General features: G+C 41.2%; 1 protein-coding gene across 2 annotated transcripts in view; it reads left to right on the top strand.

Annotated features, from left to right (window-relative positions):
* NOX3 (NADPH oxidase 3) overlaps positions 1 to 23,613 on the top strand; it is a 58,329-nt gene that overhangs the window by 18,427 nt on the left and 16,289 nt on the right. For both annotated transcript variants that reach the window (XM_007451347.1, XM_007451348.1), the window contains exons 8-10: positions 3,810 to 3,902; positions 5,822 to 6,075; positions 12,604 to 12,766. In XM_007451347.1, the coding sequence (XP_007451409.1) occupies positions 3,810 to 3,902; positions 5,822 to 6,075; positions 12,604 to 12,766 (510 nt within the window). The remainder of the gene's footprint in view (positions 1 to 3,809; positions 3,903 to 5,821; positions 6,076 to 12,603; positions 12,767 to 23,613) is intronic.

The following is a 23,613-nucleotide window of genomic DNA, read 5'->3' as shown; positions in this document are numbered from 1 at the left end:
TCTTTCCCATTATTTTTAATGGATCCTGATTCAAAGCGTGTGTGGGCTCTGCAGTTACTGCTTGGCTGAGCTGTACGATAGAGAGACTGAATCCAAAAGGCATCCCAAGGACAAGTGCCCTCGCTTCACTGCACCACACCTACCCTGTCTTTGCAGGAATCCATCTCTTCCTCTTTGCCTCTCTTAACTCGGTGCATTTTCGTGGTGCTTTTCTCAATAGAATATTTATCAGTTCACCTTTAGGGGTGTACTGCTCCCATGGTAGAGCTAAGGATGCTTTGTACATCACCTCATATAAACTGAACTGATGAAAGGAAACAGTTATACTTTGCAATCCCCTTTTCCCCCACTTGTCTCACCCCCCCACTTTCTACCCAAACTCACAGACACATGCAAGACTCCAGACTCTAGAATTCCTCATGCAAAAAAGGTGCCTTGGTCTTCCTTAGCCAAAGAAGCACCTTATTTCATTTAACTGCAATGTTAACAAATAATAATAGTAATAAGATTGGCACATTTTAAATTACTAGGGAATGATGTCAATGGTATAGGAAAAAGCTTTAACTGAGGTAGAGTCAATTCAGCAAACTTTTGCCGAGTGGTTATTATATTCTTGGCATCGCAGTAGACGCAGGATTCAGGGATGTGGTTTCCGCTCCTGGAAATTTAATTGTCTAGAAAAAGAGGCCATTCATAAACACATACATAAAATAAAATCAAAGCCAGCATGTTCTTATTTCTGGTAGGAATGAAAAACCAGGAGTGAAAGTGGAGGAAACAAGTTTCATTACTGCAGCTTTTAAATCAACATGGTTTTATTTCTATCATAAAATACTCACTGTACCATGACTTTTTGAGTATTTTTAGAGAAGAAAAAATAAAGCTAAAAATCCACAGGTCTTTTAACATTAAAGAAACTTAGATACTAAATAGGCCTGACCCTTTATTTAATAGATGGAGAAATCAAGGTCCAAGGAGTTTTTATTTCTTACCTATGGTCGCAAAGGGCATTCCTAGCAAAATCACATCAAGGAGCCAGAGCTCCTAACTCTGTGGCCATGAACTTTCACCTCTCTACTCTTCGACATTCATTCTGAATCTCTGGCCTCCTTCCACTCCTCATTTTGTCAGCTCTCTGCTGCTATCTACAGCTCTGTGCCCCCGACATTGTGTTTATCTCTGTGAGTAGAACTAAAACATTTAAGAGCTTGGAGGGAACACAATAATTTCCTTCAATTCTCCCATTTTATAAAACAGAAAATTTGAACATAAAAAAACCCAAGATTTTCCTAAAGGCATAGGGTGAGGGATGGTTACCCCAAGACCAGAAGCCAGGTCTTCTGGGACCCAGTCCAAGTTCTACCTTGCCCCTCCCGCTCTGGGCCGTGTCTCCTTCTTGTTTTTACTTGCTCTTTCCTATCCTGGTCATCACTGCTGGGATATTTATCTTTGAATATTCATCTCTGGCCATCCTCTCTCTCCATCCCTACCTTCCAGGGGCCCCAGAAGTATCACAGTGTAACTAAACTGGGCTTTCTCCTCCTGGAGCAATTTATATACTAGATAGAGATAGAGCCAAGGATTAACAGCTTACATTCTCCTCCCTGACTAACCGTACAAAGAAAAATAATCCGTTCCATTTTATCAACATGGAAAAAGCAGAGACCATGACTGACTTGACACCAACAAAATGAAGTGTATGATGTTGCAAACTTTCTAAAATGGGTGTGGAAGATTACTTGTAAAATTACATACAAACTATGGGAGTGTTTTTGCAAATCTCTCTCTAAGCTCATATAGAAAGAATTGCATCCTTGTTATCATTTCTGTAAATATCCAAGCCAACTCTCAAAATATTTTTTGGTTCATTCGAGCATAAGAGACCTAAGGATTCACTGCTTTGGTCCAACTGCATCCTTCATGTCTACCCCTTCCTGCCTCATCCCTTACTCTGATCATCATCCTTACCTCACCCACAGCATAGGTGGACAGAAGGTTTTATTCTCTCTGCTATTCTGCACACATTGCTGAACCCCACTGAGGCAGAAGAGAATAAGTGGGTCAAATTGCTTTGTGTTGCCTACATAAATCGAGCCTTTGTCAGGCAAACAAGAGGCTCCCAGGGAAAAAGCACAGAAGGTTGATGTAGGTGAGCAAAAGTGCCGTGCAAACAGACCTAGAAATAAACAAAAGAGATTTAGAAGAAACAGGAAAGATAACAAGCAAAAATGATGCTGAAGGGCTTGTGACCTGTCAACAGGAAAGATGGAGAAGGATAATAGATAGGGCAGCAATGAACAAGGAAGGCGATGAGTCAGTCGGTGAGGTTTTAGTGAACATCTGAGTTCAAGAGAAGGGGACACCCTTTCTGTTCCTGAGATAGGATTCTAAGAGTAAGGTCGGTGGATTTAGAATTCCAAGGAGGGAATTAGGGGAAGTTAGGAGAAGGCTTGGGTTCTAGTCCTGGCTCTCTTGGGACCGCCTTCTGTGTCCCTAGGCAACTCATACTCATTCCCAGAACGTTATGTTATTTCTTCTTTAAAAGAAGAACTAGACTAGATTTCCAAGAACCTTTATCATCCTAAAAGTCAATGAATTAATGAGTCTCTAATAGTTTGTAAAATACGTACCCTTTCTAATGTCAGCATTGGACAGAAAGAAGCATGATTACATGGGAAGAGCACAGGCTGGGTGGTCAAGACCAGTTCATGTCTTCACTGTGCACCTTGTTTATCACCTTTGTGACCCTGGACAATTTGTTTCATCTTGCTGAACCTTAGTTTCCTTTTCTGCAAAATAAAGAGAATATCATATGCCTCAGAAGGTTGTTAGATACCAAACCTAGATATCAAATCTCCAAAATTTTTAAGTTCCCATTCCTTGCCTTTTAGGGGAAGCACACACCTAATGCTGTAACCCAACCCATGGTACAAGAGTAGCCTGCTGGTAAACTGATCCTCAGTAAGGGAGATTATACTCATAAAAGGTTAACACAGAATGGAGAAGTTCCCTGTCAGAATTCTCCAGACAAGTGTTGAGGCTTTTGCTCTGATTCTGTAAACCTAGATTTAAAGTGGTGAAAACTGGGGGCTTCTCTGGCATTCCAGTGGTTAAGACTTCGCTTTCCAATGCAGGGGGTGTGGGTTAGATCCTTGGTCGGGGAGCTGTGATCCCACGTGCCTCGTGGCCAAAAAACCAAAACATAAAACAGAAGCAATATTGTAACAAATTCAATAAAGAAAGACTTTAAAAAAAATAAAGTGCTGAGAAACTAAGTTTGTTTTATTCCATATAACATTGGCTGCATGCACATGTGCGAGTGAGAGTGGGAGGGCGGGTGTGTGAGTTGCTCTAGGCAGATCCCCCAAGTTGTGATGCATTTTTGGCCCCCAGAATTACTATTTGAAACATTTTTTATTGAATTTTCATGTCCTATTAACTCAGTAATGTAGTTTGTAAGCCTTTGACTTTGGCTGAGTTTGGGAGCATTTATGACCCTATCATATATAACATAAACATCAATCTGCTTTCTATTTCTTTGCAAATGCAATTATTTCTAATTACATAAAAGCATCATTGGTCAGGTAAGCCTAAAAACCAATACAGAAGAGTTTAGTCTCTTAAATAAGCTTGTAGACTTCAAGGAATAATTGAATGTTATAGCATTTAATACAAGGAGATATCTTTGTTGTTGATAACTGGCCCAAACTTAAAGGAAAATGTCTAAACTCCGTCGTGTTACATATTGATTGGTTCAAATTGAAAATATTTGGATTCTATTTTCATTTCCTTTTCCTCTCTCTCTGCAGGCTTGGAAATGGGTTTTAGGCCCTGTGGTCTTGTATGCGTGTGAAAGAATAATTAGGTTCTGGCGATTTCAACAACAAGTTGTCATTACCAAGGTATGCATGTAGGTTTATGTCTGAATAGAAACCTGAGTGTAGATGAAAATTTTTTATTAGCCCAAGTTTTTAATTTGCCATTTTTATTGCAGAACCATCTGTAATTTAGAGACTCATCTTCTGTTCTAATAATTTCTTGTATCCTGTGCATCTTTTAGTGAGACTAATTTTACTGAAGACAGGGATCAGGGCTCTGACTGGTACACAGAATTCACAGATAAAGGTACAGCCCTGGAATCATCTGTATTTCTCTATATTACGGTGTCTCTAGGGAGAAAACGCAGGAGGGCTGAGTATGCTTTACATGGATCATAGTGACTTAGAGTATAATCACTTCCTCCACAGCATAAAAATACTAATGTTGCAAACACACAAATAATGTTCACATATTTTCAAATACACACACTCTTACTTGGAACCACTAAACAGAAGATGCGGGAACAGTCACCCTCAGGTTCAAAGGGAGAAACGGCACTGGCGGGGGGGGGGGGGGGGTTCAAAATGGAGAGGAAGGGCCCTGCCCTAAGGAATGAAGGCATGGTGGTAATATTTTCCAATCTTGCCCTCCCTCCTCACCGCTCTCCAGTTTTTACCTCGTGCTGGAGGAAGACCTCAGCAGATAGATCAAGAATACATGCCTAGGAGGACTTCCCTGACGGGCCAGTGGTTAAGACTCCATGCTTCCACTGCAGGGGTTCAATCCCCGGTTGGGGACCAAGATCAGGCACGCTGCACAGTGCAGCCAAAAAATTTTTAAAAAAGAATAAATGCCAAGGAGACTGAAAGCTTACCCCAAACTCTCCCCCTAGTTGTTTCAATCTCTTAAAAGAAATTCTCTGCTAACCAAACCCATGCAGCTTTGCTAATACAATATTAACAGAATACTCTGTCTCTTTAACTGTCTTCATGAAAGCAGATGCACAGAAATTTCTTCATATTTCTGTTTTAAACTGCTTCCCTGTTGCTGTTTTTAAGTTAAGCACCAAAGGATATCAAGCTGTATCAAGAACCAGACAGTAAAACTTCTGGAAATCTACTCGAGCTGTTACTAGGGAGACCATTTAACAGCAGAATCAGAACGAGTATCAGTAGGGAGAGGAGAAACTAATGATTAAAATGCTGTGAAATTCTCTTCTGAATGGAAAAATACTGTCACAGTATCTAGACACTAGATTCTGCCCCCTTATAACTCCTGCCACAAAAGAAGACATGGGGGCTTGGAAACAAGAGGGAAGTCTAAGAAGGGAAATTAGTTCACTGTCTCTGATAAGCAGCAAGTTACAGAGCTCTTTAAAAAGCAAGAGCCTTTACATCACGCTTTCTTACATCTAAAACTCAGAGCCTAGGTAGGAGATTGAACGAGACTTGAGTAAAACCAAACCAAATGAACAAAACATTTCAGAGTATGAAGGCTGTTTTTTACTCAGAATGGAGAAATACCAGGGTTAGTTCACAAAGAAGCAGGAAAAGATGCACATCATTGAAAATAGTAACAAACTGGACCTATATTTTAAAACATGAAGTTGATTCTTGTGGGTATTTTGATAACTTTAAGCATGATTAAGTGCTATGGATGATATGCTAGTTTATATTCTCTTGGGCCTGAAATTAACTGTGCTATCAAAATAGTGGCCACTTGGGACAAACAGTCACATGCTGGACACCACTTTGCCCCTGGATGCAGCTACCCAAATTTCCTACCTAGCACGCTGAAGGAGGTCAATGTCATTCTTGCTGGAGTTGCCATCACTTTCATGTCCGGGTTGGAACGATTCTCGAAAACTCATAATGAATGGTCTATGTCAATCATACCTCAGAAAAGTTGATATAAAAATTTTAAAAACTTTGATGGAATGAAGGCCATTGTCTTAGTATTTAACCTGAGTGAAGGAACCAACACCTCTCTTGCTGCGATTTAGGTGGTAAGCCATCCATCTGGAGTGCTAGAACTTCACATGAAAAAGCGTGACTTTAAAATGGCACCAGGGCAGTACATCTTGATCCAGTGCCCATCCATATCCTCGCTAGAGTGGCACCCCTTCACCCTCACCTCCGCTCCCCAGGAGGACTTCTTCAGTGTACACATCCGGGCAGCAGGAGACTGGACAGAAGCTTTATGCAAGGCCTTTGGGGCAGAGGGACAGGCGCTGAAGGAGCCCTGGAGCCTGCCAAGGTGGGAGCCCATTTCTTTTTTATGTGTAAGTTAGAATATTATAAAAAAATAAGGTCCTTGGGGCTTCCCTGGTGGCGCAGTGCTTGAGAGTCCGCCTGCCGATGCAGGAGACGCGGGTTCGTGCCCCGTTTCGGGAGGATCCCACATGCCGCGGAGCGGCTGGGCCCGTGAGCCATGGCCACTGAGCCTGCGCGTCCGGAGCCTGTGCTCCGCAAATGGGAGAGGCCACGACAGTGAGAGGCCCGCATAACGCAAGAAAAAAAAAAAAATAAAAAAAAATAAGGTCCTTTAGTGCATCAACATGCTAACAACTTCTGCAATACCTTATTCTGTATGGTAAATTTGAATCCATTTATAAAATTTGAGACTCTCTATTAAGAAAATATAACTCAGCAGATTTCCATTAGGAGCAAGTACATTTCTTTAAAAAACAAATGTTCAAGACAGGTGATGATCCAGGGAGAGGAAACATTTTGCTTTCCCGGGTCCAAAACATCACTTCGGCAAATTATAAGCAGCTTGTGGTGAGTAAGGCAGCCTGGTGAACTTTTTGCTGTCACGGTCCGAGGTTTTTCAATTATATTTGTAAAGTTTGGTCTTTGTAAAAAGGATGCTTTACAGTCCAAATTAATCTGGCAGCCTCCATACACTGGAGAAAGAGCTAAATGATTAGACTAAAGCTCAGAAAATGACAAAATAATCTGAGAATGAAGAAAGTTACTGGTGGTGTGCATTGTCAGTCCCACGTGTGTGATTGCAAAAAGTATTAATTAACCTCCACTGTGTGCCAGAAATACAAAGATGGCAAAACATTGCCTCCATTCTCTAGGACTTCTGAAATCAACACTGGTGTGCAAACAAATGATTTAATTTTGCTACAAGGAAGATGGGTAGACCTGAGAAAGTAGAAGAACACTGACATCATCTGTAGTTTCCTGGAGTTGTAACAAAGTACCATGAACCAAGGGGCTTAAAACAACAGAAGAGTATTCTCTCACAGTTCTGGAGACTGCAGGTCTGAAATCTCGGTGTCAGCAGGGCCGCGCTCCCTCTGAAAGCTGTAGGAAGGATTCTTCCTTAGCTCCTCCCAGCTCATGGTGGTTTGCCGGCCATCCTTGGCGTTCCGAGGCTGCGGCTGTGACAGTCCAGTCTCTGCGTCTGTCATTACATGTTGTCCTCCCCTCTTGTGTCTGTGTCTCTGTGTTTCTGTGGTCCCTTCTTGCAAAGACACCAGTCATACTGGATTAAGGGCCCATCTTCCTGGATGACCTCATCTTAACTTGATTACATCTGCAACAATCCTATTTCCAAATAAGGTCACATCGGAAGATAGGATTTCAACATATCAGCTGGGCTAAACAATTGAATCCAAAACAACATCCTATTCAGAAAAGCCTGGGCATGCGACAGAAGTCCCAGTGTCCTTGGCTCCTTTTAGTAAACAGTGGCTTAGAATTGATTCCCACTCTTGCTGCAGGATTACCCAATAAGCACTCAAAGCCCATGTTTCGGGACCCAGAAAAACAGGGACACACACCAAAAAATGTTGAGAAAAACTTTGGGAAGGAATTTGATATTTCAAAAGAAGCATCAAGACATCCCCTCTTCTGCCATCCTTGGAGGGTATCAGGAACTGCCAAGCAGTGACCACAGCTACAAGACTTTGGGTGGTGAACCCAGTAAGGACACACTTAGAATGGAACTTCCTAACGGCAAGAGGTTGTCCTCCTCTATACGACCCATGCCTAGAAGAGTGACTGACACGTAGTGGATAGAGTCAATATTTGATGAGGAATGAATACCTGGATCCAAGATGGATGCTTCAACTCATTTAATTTAACAAATATTTACCAGTGGTAAACTAGGCACCAGAATAAATTTAAGGCACAGAATCTACTCAGCTTATTGTCCCTCCTCTGTCTTCCCATGGGACACTGAACTGTGACTATGTAGCACTGGGCTTGCTTGTGTTGAGTGGGTGGGAAGAGCCACAGTCTTCATTTCAAACACTGGTACTAAAGAGCAGTGTGATGATAAACCAAGTACAAACATCATCTATTCAGACTAGAGCCCCAAGTCACAAGACAACATCTGACTATTCCATTAAGACCTTATCCTTTTTATCATGGAAAGGAAGCCATGTAACAGAATTCTGAGGTTCAGAGTGTAGTGTGAGTGCTTAAAATCAGGAATGAAAGTAAACACACATACACACACACACATGCATGCACACACACAGGTCCCAGCCCTCCCTTGGCATTGCCAAGGTGGATACCTTCATCCTGTTTGCTAGCCTGGTTTCTGCTCTGAGTGTATACATTTGTCCGGCCTATCCGCCAACCTTCCTCTTCACAAACCAGCTCTCATTTCAGCCAGTCCCGCAACAAGAGCTCGGGAAGCGTTTCTCCGTAGCTTGCTTTCTTTTTGTTTTATTGAAGTAGAGTTGATTTACAATGTTGTGTTAGTTTCAGGTGTGCAGCAAAGTGATTCAGTTATACATATATACATGTATCTATTTTTTTTAGATTCTTTCCCCTTAGAGGTTATTACAAAATACTGTGTATAGTTCCCTGTGCTATACAGTAGGTGCTTGTCGGTTGTCTATTTTATATACAGCAGAGTGTACATGTCAATCCCAACCTCCTAATTTATCCCTCCCCCACTTTCCCCTTTGGTAACCATAAGTTTGTTTTCTATGCCTGTGGGTCTATTTCTGTTTTGTATATAAGTTCATTTGTATCTTTTTCTTAGGGTTCCACATAATATCGTATGATACTTGGCATGCTTTTATCTCCAGAGTGCATCTTCAGCACTAGGCCTGACATGATCTGGCCCCCAGACCTCCCTAGGCACCCCTGCTGTACCACCTGCTCCCTCGCTCACTCAGCCACTCTTCCAGCCTCTTGCTTCCCTCCCACACCGAGCACACTCGCCTCAGCGCCTTTGACACTGCAGCTCCCTCTCCCTGGCACACTCTTCCCCCGGTCTCTGCTTGGCTGCCCCATCGCTGCCCCCAGGTCTCTGCTCTAATATCTCCTAATGAGGCCTTCCCTTCCCGTTTCCTGTGGTCCAGCAACCCCGACAGACACTCCACACTCGTCGTGGGCACTGTGCCCCGCGCCTTACTTTCTTCCTATCCACCTGACACACTAAATACCTGGTTGTTTATTTGTTTACCATTTATCTCCCCACATGAGAATGGGGACTTTATCTCTTTGATTCACTTTGTTGTCCCCAGTGCCCAGAACAGGCCCTAACTCTCAGCTGGCACTCAATAAATATTTACCAAGTGAATAAAAATGAGTCGTTGTACACAGTGCAGCTTCCCTTCATTTGTTAACTTCTTTGACCTCTGCCTCTATATATGTGTAGGCATAAGAAACCCCCCAAAACCTAGAATTTGTTTAAATCTTCGACACATGACAAATCAGAATTTTATTGAACTTCCTTCGATGATTTTACCTCTCAACATTGTTTTAATTTTGGATTAAACGAAACAATTTAGGGAGAGTACCATAATTTTTCACTGCTTTGCACCCAGAAAGGATTTAATCCAGTTCCAGGAACCTGTGAGACAAGCAGTGACTGAGGACCCCAAGAGGAGATGCAAAGCTTAGTGAAGAGCAGGGAAACTCTTCCTCTGGACTCAGGAAAAAGGACAATGAAGCTCTTTTAAAAGACTTCACATTAACAGATACACACCACTATATATAAAAGAGACAAACAACAAGGACCCACTGTATAGCACAGGGTACTGTATTCAATACCTTGCAATAACCTATAATGGAAAAGAATCTGAAAAAGAATAGATATATATGTATGTATCACTGAATCACTTTGCTGTACACCTGAAACAATGTAAATCAACTATACTTCAATAAAAATAAATAAATAAAATAAAAGACCTCACCTTCTGAAGTAAAATGGAGGAATTTCTCAGAGTCTGTGTTAGAGTTTTTAGCGATTTAATCTACTGCCCAGAGCCAAGGATTCCAGCGTCCGACAGCCTGGGTTCAAAGCCCAATTTTGCATGGGATCTTGGAGGATATATGTAACACCTGCTTCAGTTTCCTCATCTGTAAGATGAAGATGACAATAATAGTACATAGGTTCTGTTTAGGATTAAATATGACAGTCCATATGAAGCCCTTAGCATAATGCGTGGTAAAAAAAAAAAAAGTTAGCTACTATTGATATTGGCAAAATAAGAAAGGTCATCTACCACAGAGGCGACAGTGAAAGTGCTGATGACACAGGAGGGACAACGTGGATGAATAAAGTTCATGGGTTCAGAGAGACAAGACGGGAGGTTGATGAGGTGGTGGGTGGTGCTGCTGACAGGAGCAGCAAGGGCCAGGTGATGTGGCTGCTGGAAAGGGGACTCACTTCTAAGCTGCTTTATTAGAAACTGTATCCACATCAGACAGGAAGTAACTGAGTGAACTTGACAAACGAGAATTTGTGCAAAGGAAGCCAATTCAACATTGTGAGAGATGGAGATATTTTGGTCCAAAAAAGAACAATTGGGGTGTCATGATAGCTAGATCAACTGGTTTAAGGGTTGAGAGGCAGGAAAGGGAAAACACCTGGTTTGTTTCTCAGGAAGGCAAAAGGCGTGAGTTGTCAGAAGACAGATCCCAGTGAGACACGAGGAAAAACTGTCTAATACTTAGCCCTACCTGCCCCTCTATGGAACAAGGGGCCCTACACGTGGGAAAGTGATTAGTGATCAGGGATGTGAAAGGAGGGAATCTCTGTATGAACCAGGAGGTAGGACTCAATATTTCCTCCTGCTGCTTCCAGCTTAGATTCTCAATTTTAATTATGTAGAAATTTGTTTATTATGCATTTCTAAGAATTATATGACACAATTCTTCTTTGGGTTTAATTGTTATCATTTAAAATCAGTGTCAAATAAATCCCAAATACAACTAATTATAAAAACAATTAACAATAAGACATTTTAATCATGGACCGTTTCATATTTTTTCTCTTTCTCTCAATTCCCCTTATCTAATTATTTATAAAAGAATCTACTGTGGGTTGAGATACTAACCCTTTCTGATTAATGACCTTTTATTTTTATTCTTCTATTTCCATATATCAATATGTAATAAAGCCTTATTAATTAAGATTAACTTGAGGAGAGTTAATTTGAATTGTTAGGAGGTCTGGCATATGGAATATTTTAAAATAAACCCAATTGAACTTTCATGAACACATAGTAAGCCCAAAAGGGGCAACCTCGGGTGCCTTCAACAGACACTCCTTAGGGAATGGTTATGAATAACTTAGAAGCTTCTTAATTAGCATATCTTTGTTCATATGTAAATGTGTGCTTTTGGAATAGTTGAGGTTATTTAATACATTCCGTTGACTGAAATATTTTAAACATTCCCTTTACAATTTATTCAATAAATTGTTATTGAACAACTCCATGTAAGGTGCTGGGATGCAGTGGTGGGCAAAGACAGACATGGTCCCTCCCTCTGCAGACCTGAGAGTCTAGTGACCAAATAGACACAAATTAAGTCATGCACACACACACACACACACACACGCACACACACACACACACACCACCCAAAACAACTATAAAATTACAACTGTGATAAGGACTACAGAGGAGAGATGCATGGTGTTATAAATTATCTAAGAGGGGATTTAACCTAGTCTAAGAAATCCATGAAGACTTCCCCAGAGAAATGATAATTGGGATAAGACCTAATGGAAGGGTAACTACGAACCAAGTAAGAGGATAGGAGAGAACTTGGGGCAGAGCATTCCAAGTGATTAGTTGGATTATCACGTGCAATGGCCCCTTAGCCAAAGAGGGTCCTGTGTACGTTAAGAAACAAAAGAAAAGCCAGTGTGGAGAACTGGCCATGAGAGATGGAGCAGAATCCAGGGTCAGTCCATTTAGGACCAAGTTAAAGACAATTGCACTTATTCAGTGAATATGCATTATCCTCATAAAGAAAAATTTGCTAAGCAAAGACAAAACATCAGTGCAACCCCTGGCCTAATTATCACAGATTTTTGAGTTCGCATAATCTAAAATAATGAGTTTTAGAAATTCCACACAACTGACAAATTATTCCAAAATTATGTTTATTCCAAATGAATGACTTCCATTAGACTAAAATTATATAAACATGCGAAGAGGTGGGAACGGGGAGAATCATATTAGCAAAAGGACAGATAAGCCTTCTAAGCCACCTTGATGATTCTGTTTTTTCCCTCTGAGGGAAGATGGGAAAAAAAAAGGAAAAGAAAAGGCATCTTCTACCAATCTTCATGATGCTTGAAGGCAAAACAAACTCTTAAGAACTGTAAAAAAGAGCTGTGCCATGAGGCCGGCCACCATAGCCCTACACTATGTGCATCCAAATAGGGCATTCTCAAGCACAGAGCCAACTTCCCTGCACACATTTGCTAACACATCCCATACAAAGCATTCGTTTAGGATGGCTTTGTTTTCAAGAGCAGAGTGTTCTGAATGTCAAACGGCACACTTTGTGATTGCAGGCTGGCGGTGGACGGGCCGTTCGGAGCTGCACTGACAGATGTGTTTCACTATCCAGTGAGCATGTGCATTGCCACGGGTATAGGGGTCACTCCCTTTGCCGCTCTTCTGAAATCTATCTGGTACCAATGCTGTGAGTCACAAACCCAGTGGAAACTGAGCAAGGTATGGAAAATATCATCAGCTTACCCTTCCATGAATTCAAAGGTTCAACATCCTTCTATCTATCATCTGCCGATTCCTGGGGAGGGTTTTAATTAACTATGAGGGATAAACTCAAGGATCCTTAACTATACTTATGTTCTTAAAAATCTCCATTCAGTATTACATTTATGAGAAGGGTTATGTCGAATCTTGTTAAAGATGACAAGACATAAATTTTATTGCTTCATTGCCATTACAGGACATGTAATTGCTCATGTCAGTAAAATATGGACAGGCTGCACATGGCTATGTGACTGTGCTGCAGTGAGTACTATTAACAGGCAGCCTTAGACTCAAGCTTGATACTGTGGTTGCAAGAGTACGATTCAATATCTTCATCTCATGGATTCGGGATCTTAATTGAGAAGCAAAAATGCCACAGTTGGGATTCATTTGTCTGCTTGCCTGGTATTGCCATCCAGCTCCAAATCTCCTTTTTGTCATTTCTTTTATGTCCTCTGACTAGCTGCCTCCATGGTTCCCTTGCTCCCTTTGTGCATCCCATGTTTTAACCGTCTTAGGATCAGCAACAGACACTAGAGCAACAGGAGAAAGGGAGCCATGCTAACACTAAATGGTGTCAACTCAGGAGGGCCAAGGACATCAGGCAAACTTGGTTCTAGTCCTGGTTCTGCCACTTCTCTGATTGACATTTTGGCTGCAGTTTCCTCGTCTATCCCAGGAAGATGCTTGATTAGGTCAGCATGTCTATGGGACATTAGTCATATGAGAAGGTCCACTAAAGAGAATTGTGTAGTGAAATGATTTCAGAAATGCTGTCACAGATCCCCCTTTAGAAGATTCACATCTTCTATTAGCCTATTAAATAAGTTCTGCAGAAAAGAACCTCATTCAGTTTCATTTCACCCTTCCCAAGCATGTTTAGCCATGGAAATTTTCTTCATCTATCATTCTTTAAGAAATGGCACTTTGCAAAGCACTGGGGCAAGGCCAGAAGGGAAGATCTCTACAGGTGGGGCTTTCTCAAACAAGAAATTAGAGTAAAATTAGCTATCATTTCATGAGTTTCCAAGTGACAGGCACTTGACATATGTTTTTTCATTTTATTTTTATAATCTTCCCAACAACCTTAGAAAGTAGATAGCACAAGCTCTGTTCTCCAAATAAGGACTCTGAAGCTTTAGAGACACTAAAATACACTGTTAATGAAGGGCAAAATCATGGTTCGAACTCAGGTGCATCTGGCTCTCTGGTTTGACATAACCAACACATGGTAGACATGGCTTCCACCTACTGTATTGTAGGAAGACTGTGGGATTCCTGGTCAGAGAATCTACCTCAGCCTGATTCCACCCTCACTAGAAGCATCACCCTGAGTGCATCAGTTCACCTCTCGGAGCTAGGTTTCCTGATATACACGATGGAGAAATAAGAGTCCATATCCATCAGGGAGTTTTAATACCAAATAAGACAAATAAATAATGTAGAAACATTACTGTGTAAATGTGTGTAAGATTATATTCAATGTGTATAAGATTATAATTAAATTAATTATATCTGCCAAAGATATAAATAGATTACTAGCACTACTACTAATACTAATAGCCTAGATTAATCAGTCATTGACTACCTAGAAGGCAGAGAGTTAGGCATTTTACACATACTATCTCACATCATATTACACATACTATCTCACATCATCTTTACTTACCACTTTCCCATTTTACAGATGAGAAAACTGAAGCTGGATCACAAAGCTAATAGGAATGATAGAATCATATCATTGAATTGTTATAATACCTCTTTCAGATAAGTAGTATCCTCAGATTACCAGTGAGGAAACAGAAGCACAGAGAGCTAGCAAATATCAGAATGAGAGTTTGAACCCGGGTTCTTCTTAAGCTAAATCCCATCTTCTTTCCTTTATACCACAATAAGATTAACCAAGTGTTTTAGTCTGTTCAGGCTGCTATAGCCAAATACCATAGATGGGGTGGTATACCATACATACAACAGAAATGTATTTCTCCTACAGTTCTGGAGGCTGGGAGATCAATGCAAGATCAATGCACCAGCATCATCAGACTTGGTGTCTGATGAGAGCCCACTTCCTGGTTTATGGACATCATCTTCTAGCTCTAAGTTCCCACTGCAAAAGAGGGCAAGTTTTTGGACACTGATGGGCACTAATCCAATTCAAGAGGGCTCCACCCTTATGACCTAATCACCTCCCAAACTCCCCACCTCCAAATACCATCACACTGGGGATTAGATTTCAACATATGAATTTGGGGCAGGGGGCACAAACTTTCAGTCTAGGGCACAAAGCAAGCAAAACAGACACTGTTTCATACATTTGGACTCCACTGCAAAGCTTTGTTATGCTTTATGTTGATTTCCCCATCTCTGTAAGCTCTTTCCTCTTGCTGTCTACCAAGTCAGACCCACTTATAGCAGCGGCTCATTGCTTCATGGTTCTCACTGCACAAAAGGTCACATTATGCTTCACATGGAGATGGTGATGGAATTGTGTGTCTCACTTTCATTCACTTATTCACTCAATGAGTATTTATGCAGCACCTACTATGTGCCAAACCCCACTCGTACTGACTGAAAAGCCTATCACTCTCCTCTCACCAGACTCACAATACCTGACCCTTCTCTCAAGGGTCTCCATTACCCCTGTGCTGTTCTCCTTTTATATCATTTATCCTTCTCTTTTGTTTTAACGTTCACAAAGTACTTTATTTCCCTTAACAGATTCTGAGCTCCTTAAGCATGGCTTTTCTCGATATCTCCATTATTAGAGAGATATATATTTATATATGCACACACACTATAAATTTTGAATAAATCAATGAGTGAATAAATGTCCACTTGGCCAAAAGAATTAACAAATGGCTTCTGCACAATTTTCTGTAAAATTCTAGGTTACTAAGATTAATTTTTTTAATTTAAACAAAAGACTATTAGTTCAGCAACTTTATAATTAAAATAATACATTCCAATTATTTTATCACAAATAGGAAAATTCTTCTAAGAATCCACAAAATCTTAAAGTCCATATTGGAACCCACAGAATATTAATACCACCTTCTCTCTCACCATTTCATTGTTATTCCTGGGCTGTTTATGGGTTTTCTCAAAGCTGTTTCAGTAGGAGGGCTAAGGAGTTACCACAAAAGTATAAAACAGGAGCTTTGATCTCTAGTCCAAAAAACAGAAATCATAGAATTGGAAATAAAACACAATGTTTTAATGACTTATACAAATTGGGGGTAATATTGAGACAACCCTCAACTGAAAATAAAGGCAGGAGTTATAGTATATGGGAGAAAAGAAGCTAAAAGCATGGAATCACAAAGTTGAAGGGGCTTGACCTCCCAGTTTTGCATAGGACGATACTTACAGTGGGAAGTGATTTGTCCAAAGTCCCTATCTGGCTAGCTACTGAGTCAGGACAGGAGCCTGTGTTTCTGGTTTCAAAGCTCTTTTATGAAAGAAGTGAGGTTTCACGCTACAGAAAGTTCGGGCTGAAAATCACACTTGACATCCACTTCCTCAGAACTGCATGCTTGAGAAAAAGCTTAGGAAATTTCTGTTTTAAAGCAATTCTGTGTTTATTTGAGTACAGCTAACACTAGGCTTATGTAACTAATATTTGTCAGGGCTGCCCACATGCTTTTGAGATATAAATACTACTCCTTCCACTAAACGTCAGCATCTCTATAATTTTTTAAGTGCGGGAGAGCAAAGCAGTATATTCTTATCTAACAGCACCTTCACAATTATAGATCTGGGCTATAGTTCTCAGAGTGTTCTTTTCTGCAACAAGAAAAGGGGAAAAAACAGCATAGAGGTTCAGAGCTGGAATTTTAAGCTTAAATAGTTAACTGCAATTGGTTGGGATTTTCTCCCTCCTGTGTAAAAGTTGGCATAAAGGCAGTCGTTTTTACGAACAAGGCTTATATTGCAAGTCTAGAGTAAAAAATTTGCACCAAAATTTTCTTAGTTGTGACCATTGCAAACTACATCTTTCTCCTTCTCCTCTGCCACATTATTCTGGAACACTTCTAAGTAAAATGCAAAAGGATATCCAATAGGACTCCTGCATCTTCTTTGGGGTCATATATAGCACTTTCTGTTTGAAGCTAGCATTTTTCAAATTTTTTCTAGCTATGTGTTATTACTAAAGATAGTGGGGAGGAGGGGCAGAGGAAGAGAGAGAAGTGGTTAGGAGGAGACTTCCCAAGAAGGCAAAATAACAATAAATATAATGATGCCCTGCTGTGAAGAAAATGGGGAAAAGTTGTAATATATTAAAGGGATATTTCCAACCCAAGAGTAAGAGCCACACCTCACTTAGTTGGAGGCAAATGAGAACACAGTGCTCTTTTGGGATGAAGGAAGGGGGTGTGAGTGGCTGGGACATCCCTGTGGTACAGTATGGAGGAAGCCAAGGGTTAAAATGCCCCTTGGGGATGAATGTCTCCCCAACTCCTGCCTAACGGGGATGATTAATTCTACATCACACTCAATTTGTGAAAAGAGCTCTTGAAAAAATTAGGACAGTTTGCTTGTGCAGTATTGGCCTCCACATTTTAGTTCTCCTAATATCACAACCGTGCAGTCAGAACCGAGAGAACGGCCAACTGGATGATTTGGTTCATTTTCTTAACTGCATATGTAATCTTCAGATGATAATAAAATAGATTCTAGAAAAACTGAGATAACCTAGTTTCTTCATAAATGGTCTTCCTTCATCAGCTCAATAATACATAACTGTGATAATGAGTATTTATAGTGTGTCCCGCGCAAAATGGCCTTTGGGTTCTTAACCTAACATAATAAACAGATAATTCAAATAAAAAGACAGCATGGGCCAGTGGGAACAAGGCAAAGAGGCCAAGAAAGGCAAAAATCCATACTCTCCTTAAATATATTAATAAAACAAAGGAGGGCCTGCTCTCTTTTCTAATGAATGAAAAATGCATTTAATTTAATCTGTTTTGAGAAATTATTTACTTTCACTTTCCCTCACCCTGCTGCTCTGGCTACTCCTGGAACTGATCATCTCTGGTAGCCCCTGAGAGTGTCCTGATAAATTGAACCAGGGAACATGAGGCCAGCTTGCATCTCCAGGAGACACATGTGCTTCTCACCTTTCACTAGCCAGCCTCAAAAGACTCCAGTCCCCCAGGAGGTCTCCCCATTGCCCTGTGGGGAAGTGACCAGTATTAATATTTTTAATATGTTGGTTTATTAACCACACAAGCCATACATGACTACAGGGTCCTTGTAAAAGATTCAAATAAAATACTCAGTCAAAAATCTCAATCAGAACAGACTTGTGGTTGCTGGGGGTGTGGTGGGGGGCGGTGGTGAGGGATGGACTGGGAGTTTGGGGTTGGTAGATGCAAATTATTACATTTAGAACAGATAAACAACAAGGTCCTACTGTAGAGCACAGGGAACTATATTCAATATCCTTAGATAAACCATAATGGAAAAGAATCTGAAAAAGAATGTATATATATATGTATGTACAACTGAGTGACTTTGCTGTACAGCAGAAATGAGCACAACTTTGTAAATCAACTATACTTCAATTAAAAAAAAAAGAATGTGTAAGCATGGCTTTACAGAGATGAAAGTGCACTGTTCTGGGGACCCTTGCAATGAAAGACATCAAGACTTCATTTAGCTGTGTTTTTTTTAAACCTCATTTCTGTTTAGAAATAAATTGATTTAGCAGTTTGAAAAAAAAAAAACTCCCTTTATTCACCTTCCTTCCCAAACTAACCACCACCACCACTTGGCCCTCCAGGGTTCTCACCTGAAACGGTTGAGTGCATCTTATTCCATTCCTTTCCTGCACTTTTGTGTACACATATGCACCTACACACATATGCAAGGTGTTACTTTATTTTTACATAAATAGGGATGTGGGGATGGGGAAGGAGGGAGAGAAAGGAAGGTGTGCAATTTGTGTTTTTGTTTTCATTCTAACATGGGCTGGCGCTCCTTCAAGTGTCACTGCCTATTTATTGACTTTATTTTATTTAGCGCCTTCAGCGAATTCTATAGTATGACTATCTCACAACTGATTGTATCATTCTATTATTAATGAATATTCCAGTTGTCCAACAACTATAATTTGAACAAACCGAGGCACAATAAACTTCAGGCCCCAGTCAAAGGGCAAAGCAGCAGCATAGCCATGAAATAGTTAACATTAAGGATAATGGCTTTAAACAAAAGTCTTAAGGACTAGAAGTGATTGACAAAGGCTGGTCTTAGTCTTACAATGGATAATGGGAAAAACAGTTTTATAATTTTATTACTTTAAAACCAGATGTGGAAGCCATGTTAGGGAAGCTTCTCAAAACTAGTTGCTTCAAAATCGGTTCCTATTGTCTTCACCCACGATGACCTTGGTAACAGCAGCCACAAAATAAAAACCAGGACAATAATAGTTACCATTTATTGAGAAGGTATTATGTTTTCTAAATATCAGTCTCAGTCTTTTCAAAGAGAAAAGTTCTCTTTTTAGAAAATATTCATGATTCCCTCCATGGAAAGTCACCATCACCCTCCCTGATTGAAGTTTCTATCAGTTCTGTTACATTGTATAGGGAGCATGGAATCTTAGCTCAGGCTACTATAACAAAATACCAAGGCTGAGTGGCTTAAAACAACAAACATTTCTCATAGGTCTGGAGGCTGGAAGTCTGAAATCAGGGTGCCAGGATGATTGCGTTCTGGAGAGGACTCTTCCTGACTTGCAGATGGCTACCTTCTTGCTGTGTCCTCACATGACGAGAGAGGGAGCTCTGGTCTCTTCCTCTTCCTATAAGGGCACTAATCCCAACATGGGGGCCCACCCTTATGACCTCATCTAAATCTAACCATCTCTTAAAGGCCCCATCTCCAAATCATCACATTGGTGGTTAAGATTTCAACACACAAATTTAGGGGGGATGCATTCACCATAACAGTGGGGAACATAAGATGCTGCCCAGGAGGAGGCAAGGTCACAGTGCAGTCCCACTGGCCTCCTAGGGATAGCGGTTGTTCAAGGTCAACCCTGGCACCCAACATGGATCTTAGAGTACCTTTCTCTAGTGAATGGGTTCTCTTTCAGAACTACATCTTTATGACCAATGCTGAGGTTTTGAGGCCAGTGCTAGAGATTTTGGTTTCGTTTCCTGTCAGGAACCACCATCTCTATAATTCAGGAGTGATGGTGGACACAGACCCCCAAGTAAGGCAAGTGTCCCCCTTTGCTCTCTAATATAAACATGTGGCATTCATTCTGTAAGCTCCTCCAGATGACAGTGAGGTAGTAGCAATATCTCAGCTAACATCTCAGAGCACTTACTGCATCTTTAGACTTTGAGCTAAATGCTTCCATGAAACCTATCCTTTCATGTTCAAAATAATCTCATGGATTATTGTTCTGTGTTTTAGTTTTTGTTTTGGGTTTTTTTTTGCCATTTCAATGTGTGATCATCTAGACTCAAATTACATAGCCTGCTCCCAGTTACACAGCTTGAAGGTGGTGAAGCCAGGAGACTAGGATAGGTTGCAGGACTCCAGGCTCACAATGGTTAACTACTGTGTTATATTACACCTTCAACCTGCACCCTCATGTGCAATTTCCTTCCTTAGAAAGGAAAAAGCCCCTTGGGTGCCCTGGGCGATAGATAGATCGATAGATAGATAGGTAATTTTTGTCCCCATTCCATCATCAGGAAATTGATTTTGGGTCTAAAGAAATGCAGGTTGTATTTGAGGCTGTGTCCTCCACTGTGTTTGTGGGTACCTATCCAGGCCATGGCACGGGAACCTCTGATGGAAGAGTCTGGTGCTCTGGTAGTAAAATAGATAAGTAGCTTTTCTTATTTCATTTCCTGGAATTGTTTATCTAAAAACAGCATGGGGACATTTCCTACTGGGCCCAGATGACCTGGTCCACACTCTCTTAAAGAGAAGCCCAGGCTGTGGGAAAGGTGGGGATGAGCTGGAGCTGAGACCCAGGCCCCCCCGAGATTGGCCGTGGCTGAGTTTATCTCGTGGTTCATGCTAGGAACGATGTGACAGTGAAGGCCTGTGACAGACCACATGCATACAGAACTCCCTAACCCCATAACAACGTCCTGGAGTGGTGCCCTACAACATCTGGAGATCCATTAGATCTACAAAAATGTGTGGGCTGAGTCCTGTAAAAGAAAACTTCATTACTACAGAAGTTCAGAACTTTCATCATTTTACTGAGGATGACTTTCTGTGTAACAACCTTTTAAAGTTACCTGAGGTATTTTAGGCCTCTGTTATCTACTATAGAATTCTGAAAGCCATGCTTTATACAGGTAACCGATTTTAGGGTGGTTTTATTTTTGGAGACTGAGGCGGGGCGAGAGTTGGGAAGCACAGATCACAGACATGTAGCCTATTGTTTGGGACGTTTGTGCTACCATTGACCAGACCCCTCCTACTGGAGGAAACACAGAGGTGGGAAGCCTCTGTCCCTTCACAGTGAGCGTCCCTCACTATTAGAAAGATGAAAGGGAGTCAAAGTAAATGTGCTTTTTCCTCTCTTCAAAGTCCGTTTTCTTCTTTTTCTGCCCGAGGCACTTCACCGGAGCCCATTCAGTGCCCCTCCATTGCCTCTTGCACCAAAGCTGCCCAGTGACACCTGTGAGTCAATTACAGAGGGAAAAACACAAAGCCATTACAAGGAAGCAGAACGTATAAAAGGCTTGGCGAACCCTCAGAACACTGACACACAGCTAAGCCACAGGAAAGTAAGGACAGGAATGATTTCTATTTGAAAGAATAAGGGTCAGTAAGTGGAGGAAAGCTAAGATGTGACTGTTTTTCAAGTAAGAGTGATTGGGGCTGGATTTGAAATTGACAGGTTTAAAAAGAAAAACGATTTTTTGGTTTGTTGTTTCAGATGAATGTATTTTTAGCATGTTTCTTAAAGAGTGAAAATAAGTCAATGTTGTTTGTTCTATACCAAATGCACCGTTAATATTCTTAGATCAAACAAGCTACTAGGGGCAGGAACAAGGGGAGGAGCATGGGTGAGAAGGGCATTAAATTCAGTTGGTTGGTTTTGATTTCCACAGGGAACAAAGCGAGTTAAAGGCAGGGCTGAGGTTTTGAAAGAGTAATTTAAATGAGGCACTATACAAGGTGGAAAGAAAGAGGATAGCAGTATTCATCACCTATATAGCATATAAAATCAGCCTCTGGCCTCCATTCTTCCTTCCTTCCCCTACCCCTCCCTGATTCACCGCCCAGTCTATAAAAATGCTGCCAGAATGGTCAGCCGGGGATCCTTCCTCAGATGACGTCATTCCCCTGCTGGGCACCCTGCAGTGTCTCCCCACCTCACTCAGAGTAAAAGTCAGGACGGCCTCACAGCCCCCGTCTGCACCTCCCCGCCTTCCCCTCAGACCTCACCTCTTGCTGCCCACCACCCCCCGACACTCCACTCCACCAGCTCCTGGCTGCCCTCTGACAGCTCCCACCCCAGGCCTCTCCCCTAACCATTCAACTCTCTCCACATCTTGGCTTCAGTGTCCTCTTTCCTTGTCCATTTGACTTGATATTGCAGGACTTTCCAGCCTGCCTTTTTTTTTTTTTTTTTCAGAGTACCAATCACCCTCTGACATAGTCTATATTTTAGTTGTTAATTTATCATCTTTCTTCTCCCTCTAAAATGCAGACGCCATGAAGACAGGGAATTTTTGTCTCCTTTGTTTGCTTTTCTAGCTCCAGAGCTGAAAACAGTCTTGACATGGAGTGAGCATTCAGTATGTTTAGTACATTCAATTCAATTCTTTGAATCAACAAGGATGAACACGATTGTCAGGAGGCACCCACTGACTCAGTTTTACAGCTGAGAAGAAGCTCCTTTTGGGGTAGGGGAGCTAAAATACCTGGGGATTATTAGTAGTCCTGAAATTAATTTTCCAAGAACCCTTGCAAGCAGCAACTGTCCAACAAATATGTAGGCTCTAAGCTTTTGTTCTTCTTGAGTATTAATTTCATAAATTCCTGCACAAACCTGGAGAGAATAGGCAAGATACTTAGCCTGGAAACACGTTCTGTGATTTCTTTTTCCTCATGAATATGATCTGTTAATTAAATCTCGCCTGTAAATTTCATTATATGGTGATGGTGAGCTTGCAACCTGGGGGGGGGAGGGGAGGGTGAGAACACTGGCTATTGGAGACAGGTATTTCCTGGTGGAGATCAAGGCCAGCCCCCTCCTCTATCCTGTTAATCAGCATCTCTTTTGGGAGGGGGTGCAGGAAAGAGCAGTGGGCAGTAGCAGGTAGGAGTGTGAGAAAAACAGGAGAATTAATAGACCTATCTCCCGTGGTTTCTTCTAGATACAGTTATCTGAAACTCAAAGCACAAAATCTAAGCCTTTATTTTAGCAAAGCCAAACTACTTCTCATCACATGCCATTTGCTAAACACAGAGAGTTAAAAAAAAAAGAAGAAGAAAAAGAAAAGAAAAGAAAGAAAAAAAGAAATGTTCCTTAATGTAATTTCATTATAGCAGTTGACACACAACCTCTGCCACAACCCACCAGTTTCCTTGGACACTGATATGTCTGGCTGATGGGAAACTTCTGGCCTGTGTGGCTTAATTCTGCAATTACCATAATCTCCACCCTCCGGAGGGCATGGCTGGTGAAGTGGATTAGTGAACAAGCCTTTGGGTCTCTGGAGAAGGTTCAAATCCAAAGCTTAGGTCATAAGTGAAGATGAAGGGCGTTGGTCTAACAGTTTATCTCCCTTTGGGAAGAGTGAAAGGCACAGCTAGTT

Source organism: Lipotes vexillifer, unplaced genomic scaffold, assembly GCF_000442215.2.
Source record: "Lipotes vexillifer unplaced genomic scaffold, Lipotes_vexillifer_v1.1 scaffold935, whole genome shotgun sequence".
Taxonomy (NCBI): Eukaryota; Metazoa; Chordata; class Mammalia; order Artiodactyla; family Lipotidae; genus Lipotes; species Lipotes vexillifer.
This window is presented reverse-complemented; position numbering and strand designations above follow the sequence as displayed.